The following is a 20,921-nucleotide window of genomic DNA, read 5'->3' on the forward strand; positions in this document are numbered from 1 at the left end:
AATAATTAAAAAATATTTCAAAAACAAAGAACATCGGGAAAACATACAGACGACTCATGACTTAGAGCGGGGATGGGCAACTTTGGTCACAGCAAGGGCCACATTCATTTAATTCTCACTGTCAGAGGGCCAAATTGTAGTATACAAAAACGATTACAGTCGATTATGTCTCAAATTTAACTCAACATATACCAGTGATCAAATATTATTATGGACATATTTCTGGTTTTCATGAATTCATGGCAGATTTTGTCAAGTTTTCTTCATGTTTCCAAATAATTGACCTGAGGGCCACATTGAGGGTTGATGGGGGCCGCCAGTTGCCCACCCCTGACCCCTGACAACAGGGGTTGCCAAATACTTTAGCTGCATTAGCGTTTGTTTGTGGTCATGTTCCTGTCTATCTGTAGAAAGTTAGTCAAATATGAATGCTATCCTTTTTGCTCTGTTTTTGACACCTGAGTGAGTTTGTTTGGCCTCTTTAGCTGTTAAAAGGTATACTTTTCACCAGCATGTTGCTTAATTTGTTTGTCTGGTGTTCGGGTGTGGGCAGTTGGCATAGAGTAGAATTTAACATCTTTTTCATAAAAAACATCAGCCTATTGGGACTTAAATAAAAGCAGCCAGAGTGATGTGAAACAGTAGCTGAGGGACGTAAAACCAAAACAGTGTGCTGAATCATTTTAAGCTCCTATGAGGAACTCTAATTCTATGTCCATTTTTGCGACCCCTGCAACCGAGTTCATTTTATAGCTTCGTAGATCTTCTCCTGGACATAGCAGCCACATAAAAAACCTTCTCACAGCCTAGAGAGCCTGCACTGTCCCTGTAAAATACAAATAAATAGATAAATGAAGGCGCTTTAAAAATACTGTCTAAGGGGAAATTCAGAATCAAGCAATGATTTACTGTGAGATTGTCACTATGAGCGAAGGCTTTCTTATTCAACCATTCATCCTTTATCAATTTCTGATATAACATTTTTTGATTTAAACATCTTCAAAGAACTATGACAGTTGTCAAATAAACTCAATTTATTTGGCGTGTCATTTCTACTATTTCTTTCCACTTATTGGTTGATGTACTGTACATCTTGAATTAGTAAATATGAGCCGATATATCCACCTGTCCAATTTGCCCACTGCTATATTCCACATCTCCTCAGTGATATACTATTATAATTTTACTGTACATCCAGAGCTCAATGGCCACTTGTAATATTTCCTTCCTTTCACTCTATCTCATAATTATGTCTAAACCGGTGCCACCTCTCAACATTAAAGGCACTTTTCAACACCCACACCATCTGCCTTCACCTATTAATGTGGTTTTCTCTCATCCCTATCTCTATTATACCTCGCCTTCCTGTTGGGTGATGTGTCTTTTATTAAAAATACTTGAGAGAAGAGGATTTAAGCAGGCTTTTTGCACTCAGTGGGAGTTTTGTTTCAGCAAATAGCCCTCTTGTGGAATTTATTCTGTTGTTTTCATAAGGAGGAAATAAAATACATGGGAGCGTTATAGCGCCATATGTTTCGTTTATGTTGAGTCCAGCTAATAACATCTTTCCTTGTTGGCTCTAGTAAGCATGGTTGGGGTTTCTGTTTGTGTTTTCTCAATGCTCCGTGTGATTGCGTGCTCAAACAACAAGTGCTCTTAACAAATTGCATTTGATTTCACACTGCAGCTATGTCTCCCACACACACACACACACACACACACACACACACACACACACACACACACACACCCATAAAATCTCAATTAAGACGGCATCAGTGTGGACCCTAATACGTCTCATTGAATCTTAGTTATCTTGAGCTGCATTCAGACTCAGCTGAGTGTGGAACTAATCGATGCTAAACAACCGTTAGCCGGGGATTTGTGTCTCCTGCTCATTACTTTGTGACAAACATGGCTGACAGCTGACTAAAGCCTCTCACGGTGCCTCTTGATGAAACAACCATGGGTGATGAAACCTCTGCAGGAGCTGGTTCGTCCTGTAATGTGCCACAGGCTTGAGTCATGTCGCTGTATGGAGATGATGTCCCACTTCTGGTACAGTCAGCGATGACATCATTCAGAGATGAGATTACGGGCAGGTCGCCAAACAAAGGCTGAAAAACCCTTGATTGTTGCCAGAAGAAATTCAAACCTGACTTCTTCGCTTTGAAATGTAGTTTGTGTGACACACTATCGCCCCTCCGCAGAGATTAGTTGGCAATGTCACAGGAACTCCTTGAATGTTTTTGGCCTTTTCAAGTATGTAAATGAATTGAAATTGAAAAAGACACGAGTAAATCTCAGCAGACAGCCACCAGCCCCTCAGACAAGCTGCCAGCCAGCTGCTTCTGTCTCAATTTAACTTGCACTGAAAGTTAGACTCTGAGCAGTCTGCCTAACAGGTAGTTGTGTATTTCAGCAGATATCAAGCTGTGAGCGGAGACAGGTCCAGGTTTTTGTATGTTTTATTTTGCTCTGAGCTTGGCTGTCGCTAAAAGGCAACAAAATCTGCAGCCAGACAGAGACGTCCCCTCGGAGGCTTTGATGTTTTCACACATTAGCGTGACAGCGGTACACTTCTGCCCCCCGGGGGGCGATGCAAGGTTAATATTTAGACGCACTAATTAATGAAAGCGCCCCTCGTTATGCAATGCATCAGCTAGGAGCCAAGAAACGCCACATACAGCTCGGATCAACAGGGTTTTAAGACGTGATCTTGATCACCCCCTCAGCTCTTGGCCTGCTAACTCTGGGAGTTCAATGAGGCAGAAATGTAGGAGACGCCATGAGCACACATGTGGGCGTGTGTCTGAGTTTGCAATTAGCGACAATGCGATTGCATGTCTATCAGAGCCGCATGCAGTACTAATAGGCTCTCACTTGACAGCAGTTGCTTGCTTTCTCTGGATTAATTTTTTCTTTGTGAATAAATAAATATATTATTACAGATCAGATTCAATCTTGACAATTAGCACAGCAAGTACGCCTTAAACACACGATCAGATTAGAATAAATTAAGTCAAAGCTCTGAGAGGAGGAGAAAGCATCACGCACATTATCATCCCTTGAACACACTTCATTAATTAAGTTTATGTACTGAAGTCTTGACAAAAAGGACACTATATCACTGCCAGCCACTATTACTTATTGATATGTACAAAAATGAGTCACTATTTACATCATAACAATGTATCAAATGACCATGTATAGTAAAGTAATATGGGCAGATATAAAGATGACTTGCAATTCTACAAGTTGAGCCGAGACTTTTCTGTGTTAGGTCACGCCATCAGCTCTGAAAAGCTCTCAAACCCCCACAGTGCCCTCACTGCTCACCACGAAACAGCAGAGACTGAAACAGTTGGCAGCTTGCTCATCTTAAATGGTGACACATTTAGCCACAGAAAAGGCATGTATTTCCCTCAGCTGTTGGTAGAGACCAAAAACAGAGCTAAAAGAGAGTGAACTTAATAATTTTCACCTGCCAGGTGGACAGAAAGATGACTCCTTCTGAAAAGGGTTTGTCAGCATAAATGAGCAACTGTTGGATTGAAAAGCGATGGAAGGTCAATGTTGTGTTTGTGACTCTACAAGTGGAAACCTCCGGAGTTGGAAAAGGAAGCCAACTTGAGGTTGGCTACACTAGTCAAGGCATCCCCATTAGGTCCTATACTATAATGCCCATTCTTTACAGTAGCAATAAATATGTTTACAGCTTGGTGGTCTTTAGTCTTAAGAGCTCATTTCCTTTTTTTGTAAAACCTAGTTGAAGTCACTGGGATTATGTTAATGTTTTATACAGTCAAAGGTTTTCTACATGCAGTATTCAAGGGCCCATAAAACAGTTCATGCAGTTGTAAAGTCGATGAGCTCTTCAAGCATAAATTGAAACATAGTTATAAGCTCTAACAAGGCACAGGAAAACAACATTACTGGTCTGCATCAAACATTAACGTCATTACGTACGGTCATGTATTTTAAAAGTTCCTCATTACCCGTTGGAGCTTAAAGTCTTGAAAATATTCCTGAATCAATTTTTCTACATGGTAAAAAACAAACACATGAAGAGTAAATGAACAAGAGAAAGGAAGCTTAACAATGAAGCGCACCTTCATTAAGCCAGAATTCTAAAAAGGATGTTGATTAAGATGTTGTTAGGGCCTAAATGAGTCTCACCTGTAAGAACATTACAAACAGCTCAATGTAGCAGCACTGTTTAATAGACTGAAGTGCATATAAGGCAGATACAAATAGAAAATCCTCACTTTCACATTGTGAATATAAGAGAAGCTGTGGAATAAATATATTCTGCCTCTCTCTCCCTGACACATTCATTAGTACACAGTGTAGCCTTGAGAGTGTATTACAGAGTGATAACCTTGCATGAGTCTGGCATGCTCTCATTCACAAAGGCCCCCCCCCCCCTCCACATTGGACGGCATGCTCAAGGTTGACTGCCATTCACTCTTATAGATTATCTTTGCTCTCTTCTGCCCCTCCCGTCGAAGGACTGCAAGGTTCTTCGAAGTTAAGATGTGTTTAAAAGAGTTTTATTGATCCGTCAGCTCTGATGTGGTGTCGGCACAAAGACGATGCGTGTTACTTTACTTGGTTTAACAATGTATTATGACTTTTTATTGAAGCCTCTTGGATCAATACACCATAGAGATTTTTTCATTATTATTATTTTTTTTTTTTTACTCCTGTTTGGTTCAAAATCTGCTCTGATCTCCTGCTGTTTTTTCTTTTAAAGTCATCTAGCTCTATTTGTTCTCCGTACAGTAGTACTTTATTTCTTTTATTTGCTGCTGAGAAACAACTCAGTGCACTTAGATGAGACTGCAATCTTTCATTTCAACAACAAAACAAAACACTATGGTGAATGTGCGGTAAATTGAAATAGCTATTCCTTTTGAAACTATTAATCACAGAAACATCAATCAAAGCTGTGAGTTTTAAGAGTACGCCTGAATGAACCAAAATTAGAAGTATTTGAAGCTTCTTTTCTTGTGTTTTTGTAAATTGTTCTGAAACCGCTGCAGGAGGAGGTGATGTCCTTCCCTTCTTGTTTATCCGTTGTAAATTTAAAAGTGATTTCACACCAGAATGCCCCGGATTAGTGTTTTTCCACACAAATCACGTCACACTTTTAAATTCCCACTTGCACTTGGATATCTCTGAGCGCCTTACTGCCGGCTCTAATGGGCCGTGTTTATGGGCACCATCCCCATTATCGCCTGTGACGTTTACCTTTCTGTGTCACAGGTGTGGCTGACAGAGTTTCCTCTCGCTGAAAGGTGCTTTCAACCACTGCACAACAATCTTCCTGTCATGGAGGCAACATTGCAATGAAAATGTCCTTTCCTCTGAAAGAAAAAGTGTTGCTGTCATGCTCAAGGTGGTGAAGACTTTCTACTGAATGCAGAGTTGTTGCAGTCACAATTGCCTTCTGAAAAGGCAATTACAAGTAATAAGCACCCATTAAGCCTCAAATATAATCCCATCACCTTTTATGTCATTGAAAAGAACTGCTGCTGATATAATCTATTTTTTCTCAGTTTCCGTCTGAAAGATGGGGGCGTTTAAGTTCTTTTTGATGTTTCTCAAACAATTTATCATTCAAATAATGCACGCACCAAATTAAATGAGAGCACAAGCATTTTTCAGAGTGACAAACCAACTGAAAGCAACCAGGACTTAACAATATGTGCTGTCAACCAAGATTACGACGAGAGCTACACCTCTTAAACACTAGAAAGGTTACTTCACACAAAAGCAAAAAAAAAAAGCCTCAAATATGGCTGCCATTAACAATGACAGGATTATCCATTGTTAATGGCTAATAGTGTGTTTCTTTGCAGATTGATAGTTTTGTTGGGCAAATTGAGTGATGAGATTACCACAGAATATAGATGTATGTCAATCAGGGGAGACAAGTGAACAATGGAAATTATTTATTACAATAGATAAAATAGAGACTTGACAGAAGGTCTTTGGCTCTTGGACCCAAGGGGTGTTTGATGTGTTTTGGAGAATGTCAATTCTGAGTGGCAACAGAATATATCCCCTCCATGGAGTCCAGACACTGTACTGGTGAAGCTTATGACTGGTTGAGACTGGATGGGTGAAGAATTGATGGATGGTGATTCTGCAAAGACGGGCACACATAGGGAGGTGGAGGGGCGCATGAAACATTGGTGTGAAGGAACTAAGGCAGAGAAAGAATCCTATTTAAAGATGGAGCAGAATGATGATAGGCTGACAATGAGGGAGGAACGCCATGCAATTGGTTCGATAAGTACCGCTGACGATTATCCAATGACGACCCCAGAAAATGACAGCTGGAGAAATTGACAGAGGAAATGTGAGTGAGAGGGATGAATGAGAGATAGACCTGACCGTGAAGGCAAATATATCGTCGTCCTGACTGAGCTCACTCCAGAGCTTCATATCTGTGAGTAAGTAATATGTCTGCATCACAATAAAACCCCTGACATTTATGGCCTTTATCATTATAAATAATCCAAGACTATAAGAACTGTTTTAAACACTGGTGTTAAATTGCATTTGATGTTTAAAACAAGATACTGTCTCAAGAGAGAGTCTTTTGAATGAAGCAAGCGTTGAACATTTATAATTAAACAAAATCAAACAAATAAAGGTTTGATACTAAATTAGTTTCACTTTATTTATTCGGCAAATAACAAAATCAGCCACACTAATTAAAACAACCACATCAATTATTAAAAATATGAGCTTGTAAAAGTTAAAAGCCCCTCAGAGGAATGCATATTCCTCTAACATTAAAACAAACATTAAAGCCTCTGCCATTTTTCATGTTCTCATTGGATGTGTAAAGTGAAAGCAGTAGCTTGTAGGGGCCAATCCATGGAGAATTACCAAAGGTCTCATCAGTTGCCCTCAGCTTCACACAGAGTTTCAGTGCATTTCAGCTCATTGTTTTGCCTTTTGTGTATTGGGTCAGTCTTACCGCTCTCAAAGTGTCACTTTCAGCTAAAAAAGCTTGGAAATGTTGTGTCACCAGCTTTGCACCAAACAGTAAACAGACACAATTAGAGAGTAATGTTTTTAAAAATGTCAATACTTTGATACTTTTTGAGCAAATGTGTTTCAAAAAGATGTGACCTAAGTTGTTTAAAGTGTTGAGATAACTCTCATAAATTGGTGGAGACCAAAAACAAAGATGAAAGGGAAGCAAATATTGAATATGTTAATTCATGAGGAGGCTCCACGTTGCTCTGTAACAGCTTGCCACAAACTTGGATGAATTCAAATGAACTACAACAGACTCTAACATGTGCTGCATTATCTTTGTAACAGGGATGTGTGTGTTATAGAAGAGTCAAAATGTAAATCCAAACATTACATTTAATGAACTTATTGAGGACGTATCTTCATCGTCAAGTAAAGTCAGATATTCAGATGATGGATTGACTCAGTGTTTGTGCCAAATCTTTATGTTTTAAGCACAATTAAGCCACTATTTTAACATGTTCAAATGTAAGGGTATAACTAAAGACAGTATTTAGTAAAGTCCAGTATTTTGATGCCCTACACTGTACATTGTCCTGCACTTTAGTGAGAGATATATTTTGCAGAGTTTTTCTTCTGGGTTTCAAACTTAATTAAAATGAACGTTTAACTGCCACAGTAATCTTGAAAGAGGGCAACTCTCTCGCAGTATTTGTTTTTGCAGTAGAATCCTGTTATGATGTTGATGTAAGAGTTCAGGGTTCACAGTGATGTAACTGTATTACATGAGTTGGGAATTTGAACTGAGAGTACGTGCTTTAAAAACACAGTTCACCAAGAGGACACCACTGAGCCAAAGTGAAATGATGTTCATACAGTATATTCAACAGTTAATTACAACCAAGTCATTTGATTGGACGAGAGGCATTCCACAAGTGCTGTTCTAGAGTACAACAAATCTTTAATTTACCTGTATGGTTGCTAAGCATTACATAAGACAACTATGTCTGGATGCATTAACCACACACGCTGCCAAAGAAACTGTCAATAGGCTCGTATTCCGCTGGTTGACCAATTAATGGAAAAGTAGTCAAATGTACATAATACAAAGTAGCCGGCCAGTGGTAACATGTAGACACATTAAGTACAAGGTATGGAATAAGTTGTGTTTCTGAGGCAAAACGTATTGATTTAAACAAAGAAGAATGTGATGATTTTACTTCTATATACAGCTTCTGAAACTGTTGAATACAATCAATACCACACTTGAAACCACAGCCATGCTGACATCCAGTACATCTGCTCTCCCTCTCGTGTGATATTGCTTTTATAAACTCTCCAGAGATGATGACATATAGATATGATAGAAAAAGACTCCAAAGAAAATTACATTTTAATACCTTGAAAGATTAGTTTTCATGACCAGCATGAAATAATTCACACTTGCTCTCCCATTGTAAACAAGTGTTTGTTTTTGTGAGGACTGACTCGAGGTGCTATGCCACATTTTAATGGCTCGATTAGTATTCATCCACATCCTGCATTAGTGTGTTGAGCTGTCCTGGTTTGTGACCCCTGGGTGTTAGCTGAGAGCGCTTAGATCGCTCTTTAGATGTTTACTTCAGGTTTATGCCATGATGGCAACTCCTGGCCCACCTAAATCAGTTCACGAAAAGACATAAATCTGCTTACAGCTGAAAAGTGAGGGCTTATCCCGCATGCCTGTAGATTTAAGTGTAATGTAACAGCAGCTACAACATGTGTGTCATTGGGTTACTCCTCACTGCTCGTGTCTAGTAATAATGGAGGATTGTCATGCAGTGTAGATTATGTGCTGAAAATAATGCCTCAAACAGGGCAGCACAACAATCAGTGACACACTGACCATTTTTTTCAAGACTGAGGGAGAGACCATCTGTTCCCTAAGAACCAAACTAAAAGCAGTGGCATTTTGAATTATTCATTTTTCTAACTGTAACACACTGGTGGAAACATTTGGTCTGCTCTAAAAGCTTACCTTAGGAAGCGAAGGAGTGTGTCTTCCCTCACAGCCCAGGAAAAATAGTAATGGATCCCTAGAGAGAAAAATATGGGAGTTATCTATATCTTGTTGCCTCACTCATGCTCTCAACCCGGGTCTTTCTCCTTTGAAATGTATACTGTAGGTATACCTGTCTTATTCTCTGCTTTCAACCAACTATCATCTCTACCTCTGCAACAATCTTGATTGACACAGAGATTGGCTATTATCATATCACACGGGTGATTGCATCCTCGGTACAGGTGGTCCTCTGTGAATAGACACATATAGCTGAACAAATGGCTATCAAACTTAGTGATCTGAAAGGCACAGGTTGTTACAGGAAAATGTCTTACCCTGCGTTCAAAGTCAACCTTCAAAGAGAGACGATTTGCTGCTTCGCTTCACACACATTTATCCAACACACAAACAGCACCTCTAAGAGACGATATTCTTGCCTTTTAAATGGCTTGGCTGCTGTCTGTCCTGTCACAAAGAGATTATGTATTTTCTTGAATGGCAGGGGGTCAGATGAAGAGCTAACATTTGTCCTCATCTCTGCTCCACAGGGTCCCGGGCTCGGTTTGAAGACAGCGCACCTCGGATTGTGGAAGACCCATCGGATTTGATCGTCTCCAAGGGGGAGCCTGCCACCCTCAACTGCAAGGCAGAGGGCCGACCCCCTCCCGGTATCGAGTGGTACAAGGATGGTGAGCGGGTGGAGACCGACAAAGATGACCCCCGTTCCCATCGCATGCTCCTGCCCAGCGGCTCCCTCTTCTTCCTACGCATCGTGCATGGACGGCGGAGCAAACCGGACGAAGGCGTCTACACCTGTGTGGCCCGCAACTACCTGGGAGAAGCCATCAGTCGAAATGCGTCGCTCGACGTTGCCAGTAAGGCCTTCATTTTTTATTGGTATTTGTTCTTAAAGTGTGTATGCTTCTGCACTTTTTATGCACTGCATGCTCATGTGTGTGCGTGCACAGCATGCAAAAGCTTCACAGCCCTGTCCCAGATCTATTTGAAGCCACCTTGCTGTTTTATGGACCTCCACTGGAGGTTTGGCTGAGCTTAAAAATGATGATATGAAACGACCAGATTGTGGGAGGCCACATTTAAAAACAGGGTGGTGTGGACGGAGATAAATGCAGTAATAAAGAAAAGCCTGTGGACTTGTTCCTAATTTAGGCCTCAGTGACAATAATGTAGTTTGTCTTTAGCCATTTATGTATTTATATAAGATGTTTAATCCAAAATAAAAAGGAAGTGGACATTGCCTGCAGGTCTGAAAAGTGTTCTATTAATGGCCAGAAAGGCAAGACTTTACTGGTTGCAAAGTTATGTTTGATTGCTGTCCTGTATTATAGTAATAAGACTGTTCAGATAAGCCTGATAGGTTTGGGTGTAAATAGTTCTTACGAAGCTAGCCAATTGGAAACCAACTATGCTGGGACCAATTCACTTCATTACTTTGTTTGGTCATCGTCATTTGAAGCTCCTGTGAGTATTTTTAGCTGGTTATGAAGTGAAAAATATCACCTAGAAAAGCAAACAAAACCATCAGTATAAGGATTGGTAATTTACATGTAGCTATGTTTAATGCCTGAAACCTCTGCCTCTAGGTTTCGGACGAAGTCAATATAAGCGCTCTGTAGGTACAGCCTTTATTTTCTACATTTTCCAAAGCAAAGTTTCTTGATGACTGATATGTTTGACTGTTCAGAGAAAGCAGAATTATTAGATTTATTTCTTAAAAAAAAACACTTCTAGCACATGTACAGGACAAGATCAGCAGAGAGAAAAGTGGTACCACTTTGTCCACAGGGGGCACCAAAACAGACAAAAACTGAAAAAGTTCCTCACAGGAGCTTAAACGATTAAGTTTTTTTGCTAACAGGGATAGTTATGGTCCAAGAATCAGTTTTTAGTGCCACCCTGAAGACATGGTATCCTATATAAAACCTCCAATAAGTTTGGACATAAAGTAAATAAGTGGTTGTTTATCAGCTTCTTGTTTTGGAAGACTTCCTAAATTGAGGTATGGTTCTCAGAATTAGGAGAAAAAAGGTTGGATCGTGGCCCTCCTAATGCACAGATTTGGAATTCACAGATTCTGGCAGGATCCCCGTCAGGCGGTAAATGCTTGCGTGCCTCCTACGGCTTTCAAAACACTTTGGTTTAACAGGAAAAACATTCCGTCAAGCACTTGTCTTTGTGTCAAAGATGATCAGTAATGCTATGCGGCTGATTACAGAAGCCCCAGGGTATTTCAAGGGGACTACTTTCTATGTTTACTTTCGGTCAGGCTCATTGACAAGTGTTTGAAATGATTTCTGTCACATTGAAGTGTTTGGGAAAGCTGTAGGAGGCTTCTACTTCTTGGAGTAAGTCTGACTTTTCAAATGCTATTAATAGAGTTTACAAAATAATTGATATCATAAGAAATGGACAACAAATTAGAATAATACCCAGGTTGATATATCTGCAATTTTTTTCTTTCATTACATCTACCTGTCTGACCTTCATATTCCTATTGTAATATTTCACATGTTTTCTAGTTCTAATAATAATCCACTTTCAAAAAGAGGTGCAGTGAGTGATTATCATTTGTATTATCAATTTAACTTTTTACACTTATTAAGAACAAAATGTAAAAAACATTCCCATGATGTTTTCCCAACAAGGCAATGACTTCAAATGTCTTCTATACCTCATAACTATTGAGTTAATCTTATATACATTTTTGGAACTGAAACAAGAGAAACTTGGAATTTCTGATGGTTAGGGCTACAAAAATGAAACCTTCACTGGTCCTTCGTTTTGAGATATCTAACACTTTAACTGATGCCGACCTGTGGAGAGCTTCTCGATGGTAGACTCATTAATTATCCCACAACCTGAGAATCATTTCGTATCGACCAACAAGAACATATCAGCGAGTGCTTTTTTCTTTTTTGAAAGCCATGAAACCTGAATGTTACTATCTTTAAAACCACAGGTTTAGTGCACCTTGCCTAATTACTCAAATCTCTTGTTTGAGAAGCTGGAACCTGTGGATTTCTTTCTTTAAATATCATAAGTCAAAACTGGTTATTTTTATTGAGCTTGATTGTTGGTTGCAAAGCCCAACAGAGAAATGGCCTTAATGTTCAGCAAATGAAACGTATGTTTGGGATCTGACTTTGTCATCCATCTGCTGTAGAAGGCAGAGATATTGTGGCATTAACCATTTTAAGTGTCAAGGATTGAGTTCTGACATTTGAGTGAGTAAGAGTTTAGCCTTATCTGCCCATTAATCTTGCAGGGTAGGCTATTATAGATTAGGAATTGCGTGGTTAGGGATTTGTATTGACTGCTTGTCGGAAAATTGTGAACAAATTGCATTCCAAGGTGGGAGTCTTTGAATGATGTATTTATTTGTAACTCCAAAGGTATTTATTTAACTGTCATATGCAGCAAACAACAGCAGCAGATATTTGTATTCGTAAAGTTGAACTTGTGAATTTTTAGCAGCATCCGGCCTACAGAAGAGAGACTCTTACTGGCCCCACACATTAGAAATGCAACACCAAGCTGCTGTTGCTGACCTGTGGATCCTTTTTCTATGGGTTCCTTGTTATTATCACATTACCTGAGAGTATACTCTGTGTGTACAAACAAGATCACGTTAGCAAGCGCTGCACTTGTAGCTGTGTGTACAGCTCATGCGGAAGAGTACGGCAGCGAAGTGGCAGCTGTCTCTTATATTTTTGTGAAAATGCAGTGAAGTAAAAAGCTCCCTGTAGGAGCCATGTCTATTATTTTCCCTCCCTGGTTCAGGACACGTGCCATGTATTCCCTCACTCATAATTGTGCCAGTGTGGCTCGGCCCTGGGCTGAAGTGCGGCTCTCTTTGGCATGGGGAAATGGATTAGTCAGAAGGTTGATTAGCGGAAGGAGCATAACAGATTAGCAAGGTCGAACTGTCCTTGTTTAAACACATAAAAACAGCAATTTGAGTACAGTCTTTATCTCCCGCCGTATTGAAGCTTCCTTACTGGCAGTGCAAGTGCAGCTCATGGCTGAATGAACACATCTCCAGCTCGTGTCCAAAAATAGGGACAGCCTCGTCAGATTCAATGTATACTTGGAACCATAGGCAGCTAACTAATGCAAATACAAGAAGAAATGAAGCGTGTACTATCATACAGCCATTTTTAAATTGTTGATAATGGCATTTGGCATTGTGTGCGGCTGGCGATAACCGAACAGTCAGATTGGTAAAAGGATGAGTCACCTGCAGGCACTGAGTGACTAACTTTATTAATAAGTGCCTGTTTTTGTTCTAATCTCACTGCCTCCGGCCGGCGAGGGCATATGCTAAGACAGCATGGTGGTGGTCTTAGTCTCCCCCCTCCCCTCTGCGTGAGGTTGTGCTGACTGTGGGGTGAGTAGTGACCCAATTAGCTCTGGCAGGGAGGGGAGGATTCAGTGTTAATGAGCGGCCAGTTCTTAAGCTGGTGGTCTTGCAGAATTATGTGAGTGTGAGTGTGTTGGTCGGTGGTGGCGGCGGCTGTGTGTGAAGCAAGAGTCTGAGGGACAACAGGTGGAAGGAGGAAGAGCTTAAAACTCCCACTGAGCCGTAATTAATACTGATGCATCTGTTCAACTGTTGGTTTGGCTCTGAGTAAGGAGAAGAAGTGCAGTAACCTGTTTTTTTAAACACATTAATTACCGATTAATTGACAGGGAATCATGCATTATGTATTGTGCTGCATGACTAAGGCTTCTGCACTTCCTCACTTTAGCCATGTATTTTTTAAGCCACAGGATACGTTGGCTGAATTATGCATGCTACTTGTGCTTATTCCTTTCGCTGAACCGGCGTCTGATGAAGTCGGCTTGAGCTGCTCCTGCTGGGAAACAAATATATGGGTGTTAAAGGTAGCTTTAAATCACAGAGGAGCTGTTACACATGCCCCGATAATCTAATACTTGATATGATAAGACAACATTTTGTCCCAAGGTACTCTACTGTTATAATTTCAGAGCTGGCCAAACATTTCAACACAGTAATGCCACAGAAGTGTTGCAGAATTTAGGAGATTCCTGATTTAGGCATGGATTCTTATACATTTTTTGGGGGGGTCTATCAGCATAAAGGCTTCAATGCGATGGGATTAGAAGTTCCTAACTTAATGCTTAATTTTATTTTTAAATTGTGATGGACTTGGTTGGGAGCATTGTTATGGTGTCTCTGTTCCAAAAGCCAGAGATATGATTACATGAAACCATCTTAGGTTAAAAAAAATCTAGTGACCACATCATTTCATATCAACATAAGCTTTAAAATAAGGAAGACCAGCTGTCCTGTAGCATACCAAAAAACTCTCAAAGATTTGGAAGCCATTAAGTGAAGGAAAACCATCATGCAAGGTTGGCCATTGCATGGTTGTGTGTGTGCAAATGTTTTTTCATTTCATTTAAATAGAAGACAATGAAGCATTAACATATGTTGAGTTCATCTCTGAGTCGCAGATGTTTGTGTCAAAGCATAAAAGGGATTCAAGGACACGTTTGTCCTGTGCTCTCATTCCCTGTAGCCTCACAGTAGCAGTGAAGGCGATGCTCAAATGCATCCTGCACACCCCGCGGTCCACAAGTGATGTTTTCTGAATTTGCTGCTGTTGCTCCGTTGTAGAGCACCTCATTGTAAGAAGCATGCTTTGCTTGGAAATGCTTGCAGCAGTCATTATTCTGTCTTTTGTCCCCCTCGCTTTCCCTTTTACTGTAAGCTGCCAGTGACTGGCTGAGTTACCTGGCTGTTGAAAAAAAAAAAAACTCAGAATAATGAGACAGTGGGAGTGGGCTGAAATCCAAACTGTGTTTTTGGGTTTAAAAGAAAGCAAAAAGGATGAAAAAACGTCAGAAGTGTCCATTTCAAAACCATGAATGTTAATGTCTGCCTGCCTCATTGAGGAGACCATCACATGGTGCGACAGGATTAGAATAAAGTAGGACAAATAAAAAATACAACTTGTATAAAAGGCTTTAGAGCCAGATGTTGCTCTTACTCCTGATGAGGGATTATGAAGGAATCAAACTTCTGGTCCGAGATTTTTCCTTGGCTGGCTTGGTTTTTATTTCACTATAGATATAAATCATGCTTGATGAAAACGATTACATGAGCAGTTTAGAATTCAGTCTCTCTAGGATTTTCTAGGCGTTCTGGGGATTTTTATGATCAAAAATACATGCAGTGGGAGTTGTGATGTTTCCTGGCTTTTTTCCCTCAATCAAATTGCTGGAAGCATGTCAATAATGCAAAACTAGCTGCAACTGTGTTTAGAGTTCTTATAAAAGACGTTAAAAAAACCTCTGGATCGCAAAACTTTGCAAAAGTTGCTTTATTTTGAGATAAAAAAAACGGGCACTTTAGATATGTTTTCCTCAAAGCACCCGCTGTGCAAAATCATGCAGTTTAAATGTCAAATATACTCACTAGAGTGATTTGGCAAATTGATGGAAAAGTCGCGGTATTAAGAATTATGTTGCACAGAATGCATGCACAGGGAGTAGTTAAATGTGTGTTCAGTTGTTGTGATTGTGAAATCTCAACCTCCTGGGAGGACTGCATTAATGTGAGCTACAACTTTTCTTAACATGACGACTGTCAAGCTTGGTTATGCTAAACGTGTTATCTGTATGTAATGTCTGTTTCTAATTGAAACATTAACACATTTATTCTGAATGTGTTGGAATGTATATCCATGGGCTTCTCATAAAGGCTTTTTGCCCTGGAGTCTCTTCTCATCCTCCATCAACAAAATCAGACAATGGGTGGATTAAAGCAATCTCTCTTCTCTGTAGGCAAAGCCTCCATTAGCTGTGACAGGGCAGTATCATGGCAATGGGATTAGACCTCCTCTCTAACGGGTTTACTGCTCTTTGAAATAAAAGAACAATAGGAGCTGGGCAGCAGGTCTTGTGCACCTCAGCTGTCCTTTAACCTCTCTCTTTTCCAGCCTCCTCCAAGCACACAGTATGGTAACCATTCACACATCTGTCCAGCCCACTCTGTCTGCTTCCTACACTCACTGTCACCTTGTGTTTAATACAAAAGCTCCCCACCCCCCCTCTGCCCTGCCTGTCAAAGTAGCCCGTCATGTTTCTTTCAACCTGCTGGGTATGCAAATGTTCTGTGAACTGTTCAGTAATTTGCCCCGTAGCTGCTTTATTTTCGACAAAGTCACAATCAATTAAGGCTAAAAGGGGCCCAACAAACACTGCTCGCGCAATACAAAGAATGAATGTTTTACATTTCAATTTCCTTGTGATTAATCCGTCCTACTCCCTCTGTTCATTTTTTCCAACAACACTAACAGATGGCCTTTCTGCAGTCCTAGAGCTCCTCTCTGCTCAACACTCGGCTGTAATGTAGAGATAAATGTCACTTAAAAAATCCAGTGATGAATATTCTCGAGGGAGATTAAACTCCTAATCTTTATATCCCTGAAATATTAAAGTTATGAAAATGAATGGGTGTTTGCTGGGATGGCACCCACAGATATAATGATGAAAGCGCTGAAAGTCATTTGGCCCTGCTTTGCCATTATTTAAGCTTACATGAAGTGCCTTGGGGAATATTAGGATTTGTCTCTACACTAGCAGGGTCAAGCCTCAGCTGGCCCGCGGTAACAAGGCTCCCTTTCTAGGCCCTGCATGGACTGAGGCAAGCGAGAGTGCCGAGCCTGGTTTAGGAGATTATTTGGCCGTCAGAGACGTGTTATAGTCTGAGAAGTTAAGTTAGGGACAGTAGCCCCCTCGGGAGTGGGGGAGGGAGGAGAGTTCTAGGTCTCTGTTGTGTTTTCGAGGAGATTGCTAGATTCTGTGCTTGGATCATCATCATTGCCATCCGTGGGAAACTCTGTTTAGTGTGGCGGGGCTTTAAAGTCAGAGCAAGGAAGGATCACATTAACTTGAACGCAGCTTCAAAGTGAAATTTGGAGCTCGTGTTGCACTGTGTTTGGGTCTTGCAATGTCAGGAATATATATTCTGCTCTCTGGAGTGTGTTTCAACACTCAAATGTCCCACTTTCTTTCTGTCTGTGCCCCGAGAACCCTGGGTTTCAAATGCAAGAGGTGTGTGTGTGCATTTGTGTGTTCGTCTGTGTGTTCGTCTGTGTGTGTGTGTGTGTGTGTGTGTGTGTGTGTGTGTGTGCAGTTCAGGGATTAGCTCTTTGCCCATAACTTTTTCACTCCAGTCACCATGCCAGTGTAAGAAAGGTCTCTGTGCAGCCATCTAACCAGGCCTTACAGACGGAGGTCTAAAAATAATGCAGTGCTTTCAATTAGCCCCTCAGCTCCGCAAAGCATTTGAAAAAGGCAGCCAAGTGAACAGGGTTGTTTTGGGAGGATTCTGAGTGGTTTTAGTCCACACTTGTCTTCGCTTTATAGTGTCAAAGGCTCCTTCATTGTGCTGTTTTGTGTGGACATAAAGGGAGTTTAACCTGACTGTGGCAGATGTCCATGATACGATGACATCATATCCCCAAACCCCTATTAGGAAAGTTTCTCCTTCATTGTTATCAACAGCTCTGGGATCTATTACAGTGTTTGACTGTGAATAATAACTCAAATATCACTCCGGCTTAATGAGAAGTTTTGATAATGTCAATGAGGTCAGAAGTGCTGATTGAGTCTTCATATTTAAAGACTTCTCACTTTCCTTTGTCTAAATGTCAGGGCATCAGAAAAAGAGGAGTGAGTTAAAGTTGAAGTGACGTGAGAGTACGTTTCCTCTTCTTTTCAATAAAGTTCAGCTCAAGGTGGCGGGTTTGTGTGATCGATTCATTTAAAGAAAGAGCTTCTGTGCGACCGAGGCCACAGAGCGAGTCGTGTCCACTTGAGACCTGAGGGAAAACAGTCTGCTGATTCAAGTTTTGTAATATTCATAACTGTTTAGCCAAGACAATTACCGTCTCCAGACTGAAGTGAGGAAGGTTTCCCATCCGTAAATAGCTGACATGAGATCATTTGAGATGAGGTTTTATTCCAGCTCACATGGTCTGAATATTGATGTGAAATTAAAGGCCAGAGCTGCCATGTTGACACAGACCTGACAGACGTACTGAGGGATAATTAATGTGGCATAGATTGAGTAATTAGTTTAGAATAAACCACAGGCTTAGAATAATCAATAAAAGGTGGATTACTATGTTACTAAATCCTAATAAGCAAACACTAACTCAGACAACACCAGTGGATTGTTTATGCTGTTGTTACACCTGATAATCTTTCTGTTCTGGCACAACAAATAAGCTCTTTAAAGTAACTCTGGGAGATTGACTACGGTATCCCTAAGTGGACATGTATCCATACATTTTGATGATGAGTAATGTCTGTTACTTTTCTCAGGGTCTTGTCCTATTGATCTCTTTATCTCCAGATAACAATACTGTTTTTTTTCCGTGATAACTTGTAAATTTAGTTTTTTTTGTTCTCAAGATTTTGCCTTTTGCATAAGTTAAGATCATGAGAGAACAAATCGAAATGACTCGATTAAAAACAGATATATAATAATATAATAATAATAACAGTTGTATATCTGCTTCTCCAAGGTTGTATCTTCACTTGTTGATGATTCATGTAGAAAAGTTGTTGTTTCCCCCTCAAAGTAATACAGGTAAACTTATAGGTGGGCAATATTGTTCAGAAGCTTTTTTTTTTATATATTTTTGTAAAATCTCCCAACCGCTCCAAACTACAGATGCTGTGATAAAAAAAAAAATAATAATAATAATCTGCCACCTGTGGAGGCTGTGATCCTCCAGGCGGGCGGCCCGGGTTCGAATCCCTTTCGGAGCCACAGGTTGGCTGTTGCTGTCACTGATCTATAAAAAGAATATCCAATGAATTATGGCCAAATAGAATGATTAAATGGTTAAACTGTGTGTTTACTATGTACCTGCCTACCTGGTTCACTCTATCTCTGCACTCATTGTGAATGGACAAACTGTTCTAAAAGCTAAAGGTAGCGAGCTAGCTGCCAAAGAATGAAAATAAAGTTAGTTTGATACTGTTACTGAGACAGCAATGGCCTCCTTTTTGGACTCATCCTACAATATTAATCATCAAGTGAGACTTCATCTGTTTTGGAGGAGTGGCTTTAGTTGAGAGTTAGGAATGAGATGGGGGGTTAGGTTTAACTTATAACATGCCCCCTTGCATTATGAAGCAATGCTAGACAATTGATTTTAGGACCCTGTATGGACAGGCCTACTGTGCATGATTATTGATGCTCTTGGCTTCATTAGACACAATTCTTGATTTAGAAGTGCATGGAAGGAATCAGCATTTTTCTACGTATGTGTGAAAAGATAGCTCAAATATTTATGAAAGTGTAAAGCAGGTTGAATTGATTGATTATGTTGTAATAATACACCGGTAGAGAAAAAAAAAAAAACCTTTCCACTGTAGCTTCCGGATGTGGTCCGACATGAGTGTGTATGTGCGTGTGTGCGTGTGTTTGAAAATGTGAGCCTGTCAGCATTGGAGTATAAGTTTCCATCCCACAGGAGGTCTCATGAGAAAGCTCCAGTTCACAGTTCACGCTGTGGCTTTCATCTGTCAATCACAGCAGAAGATTAGAAGATATCAGAGGTGGCCGTGTCAAAGACTCCTCATCCTGGCGTCATCCACAGGGTGGCGGGAGTGCAAACTTCAGAGATGACATGAGGAGAAGCTTTTCTTCTGGTTTGGAGCTGATTTGATTCAATTCAGAGTGTTGCAGGGTTGTCAGAAATCGTTTGGAATCAGAGACACGATCGTTTCATTAACGCAAAGGCCATTTTTTCCTCCCTCACCCACATGAGCTAAATTATGAATGCGCTGTTATTTGTTTACTTCATGTTGGACTGAGAGATGTGCATTATTCATCTGCTCTGTCAGGAGAGACAGCAGAGTAGGACACGGGCTTGGAAAAACATTAGAGCATTGTCTAACAAGGACGTTGTTGCCAGGGATTTGGGCAGTCATGCACATGCAAACACAATAATCGACTTTCACCCAATAAGCTTTTTTTTTTAGTCAATCTCCAGCAAGTAGATGGTGTTTATGAAAACAAGTCAAAAAGATATCCAAGACGGTTCGGTGTTTCTTTTGATGGTAGTGCTCTTTGTGTCTGTGCTGTGTCTGCTCACCGATCTGATTTCCAGCCTTTGTTTTAGATACATCAGACACACAGACGGGGCTTCTGAAACTAATTAGATTTCTTTGTGTGTTTTCTCCTCAGTCCTGAGAGATGATTTCCGCCAGGCTCCGAGTGACGTGGTGGTAGCTGCGGGTGAGCCTGCAGTGTTGGAGTGTGTGCCTCCTCGTGGTCACCCTGAGCCCACTGTGTCCTGGAAACGCAACAACGTCCGAGTCAGCAGCAAGGATGACCGCATCTCTGTGAGTTCCCTTGAAACACTGAACAAGCCAAGCAGCCATAAAATAAAAAAAATAAATAAATAAATAAAATGAAGTGGAAATGCTTTCACAGCTTTTAAGCCCTGTAGACACTCCATGTTGTGCACTGAAGCAAATGCTGAAGCAAATGATTGCTTAAAGTATCCCTGACAATTTCACTACATTACCCAGCAATGTAAGGGAATGATTTAGCCCCTTTAATGGAATTACCTCATAACACATGTAAGATTTAATTTAATCTGCAGTAGGCCTGTCCCTGATTTATAATTTACATAGTTGAGCCTGATTTGTCAGATTTTACCTATAGTCGACTGACAGTCTGACGTCTTTTAATTTACCATTTGAAGATTTACTGAAATTTCGTGATCATAATAATCCACCAAAAATGATGATTTAAATACGGTCAAAGATTTAATCCAAACAGGTTTGATCCATAAAAAAACGCCGCCATTCA

The 20,921-nt window shown here is 40.4% G+C and overlaps 1 protein-coding gene across 2 annotated transcripts in view; it reads left to right on the plus strand.

The window, feature by feature from the left end:
- zgc:77784 (roundabout homolog 2) overlaps positions 1 to 20,921 on the plus strand; it is a 55,266-nt gene that overhangs the window by 1,678 nt on the left and 32,667 nt on the right. For both annotated transcript variants that reach the window (XM_020654633.2, XM_020654643.2), the window contains exons 2-3: positions 9,586 to 9,912; positions 20,292 to 20,449. In XM_020654633.2, coding sequence (XP_020510289.2) covers positions 9,586 to 9,912; positions 20,292 to 20,449 — 485 coding nt within the window. The remainder of the gene's footprint in view (positions 1 to 9,585; positions 9,913 to 20,291; positions 20,450 to 20,921) is intronic.

Source organism: Labrus bergylta, chromosome 11, assembly GCF_963930695.1.
Source record: "Labrus bergylta chromosome 11, fLabBer1.1, whole genome shotgun sequence".
NCBI lineage: Eukaryota > Metazoa > Chordata > Actinopteri > Labriformes > Labridae > Labrus > Labrus bergylta.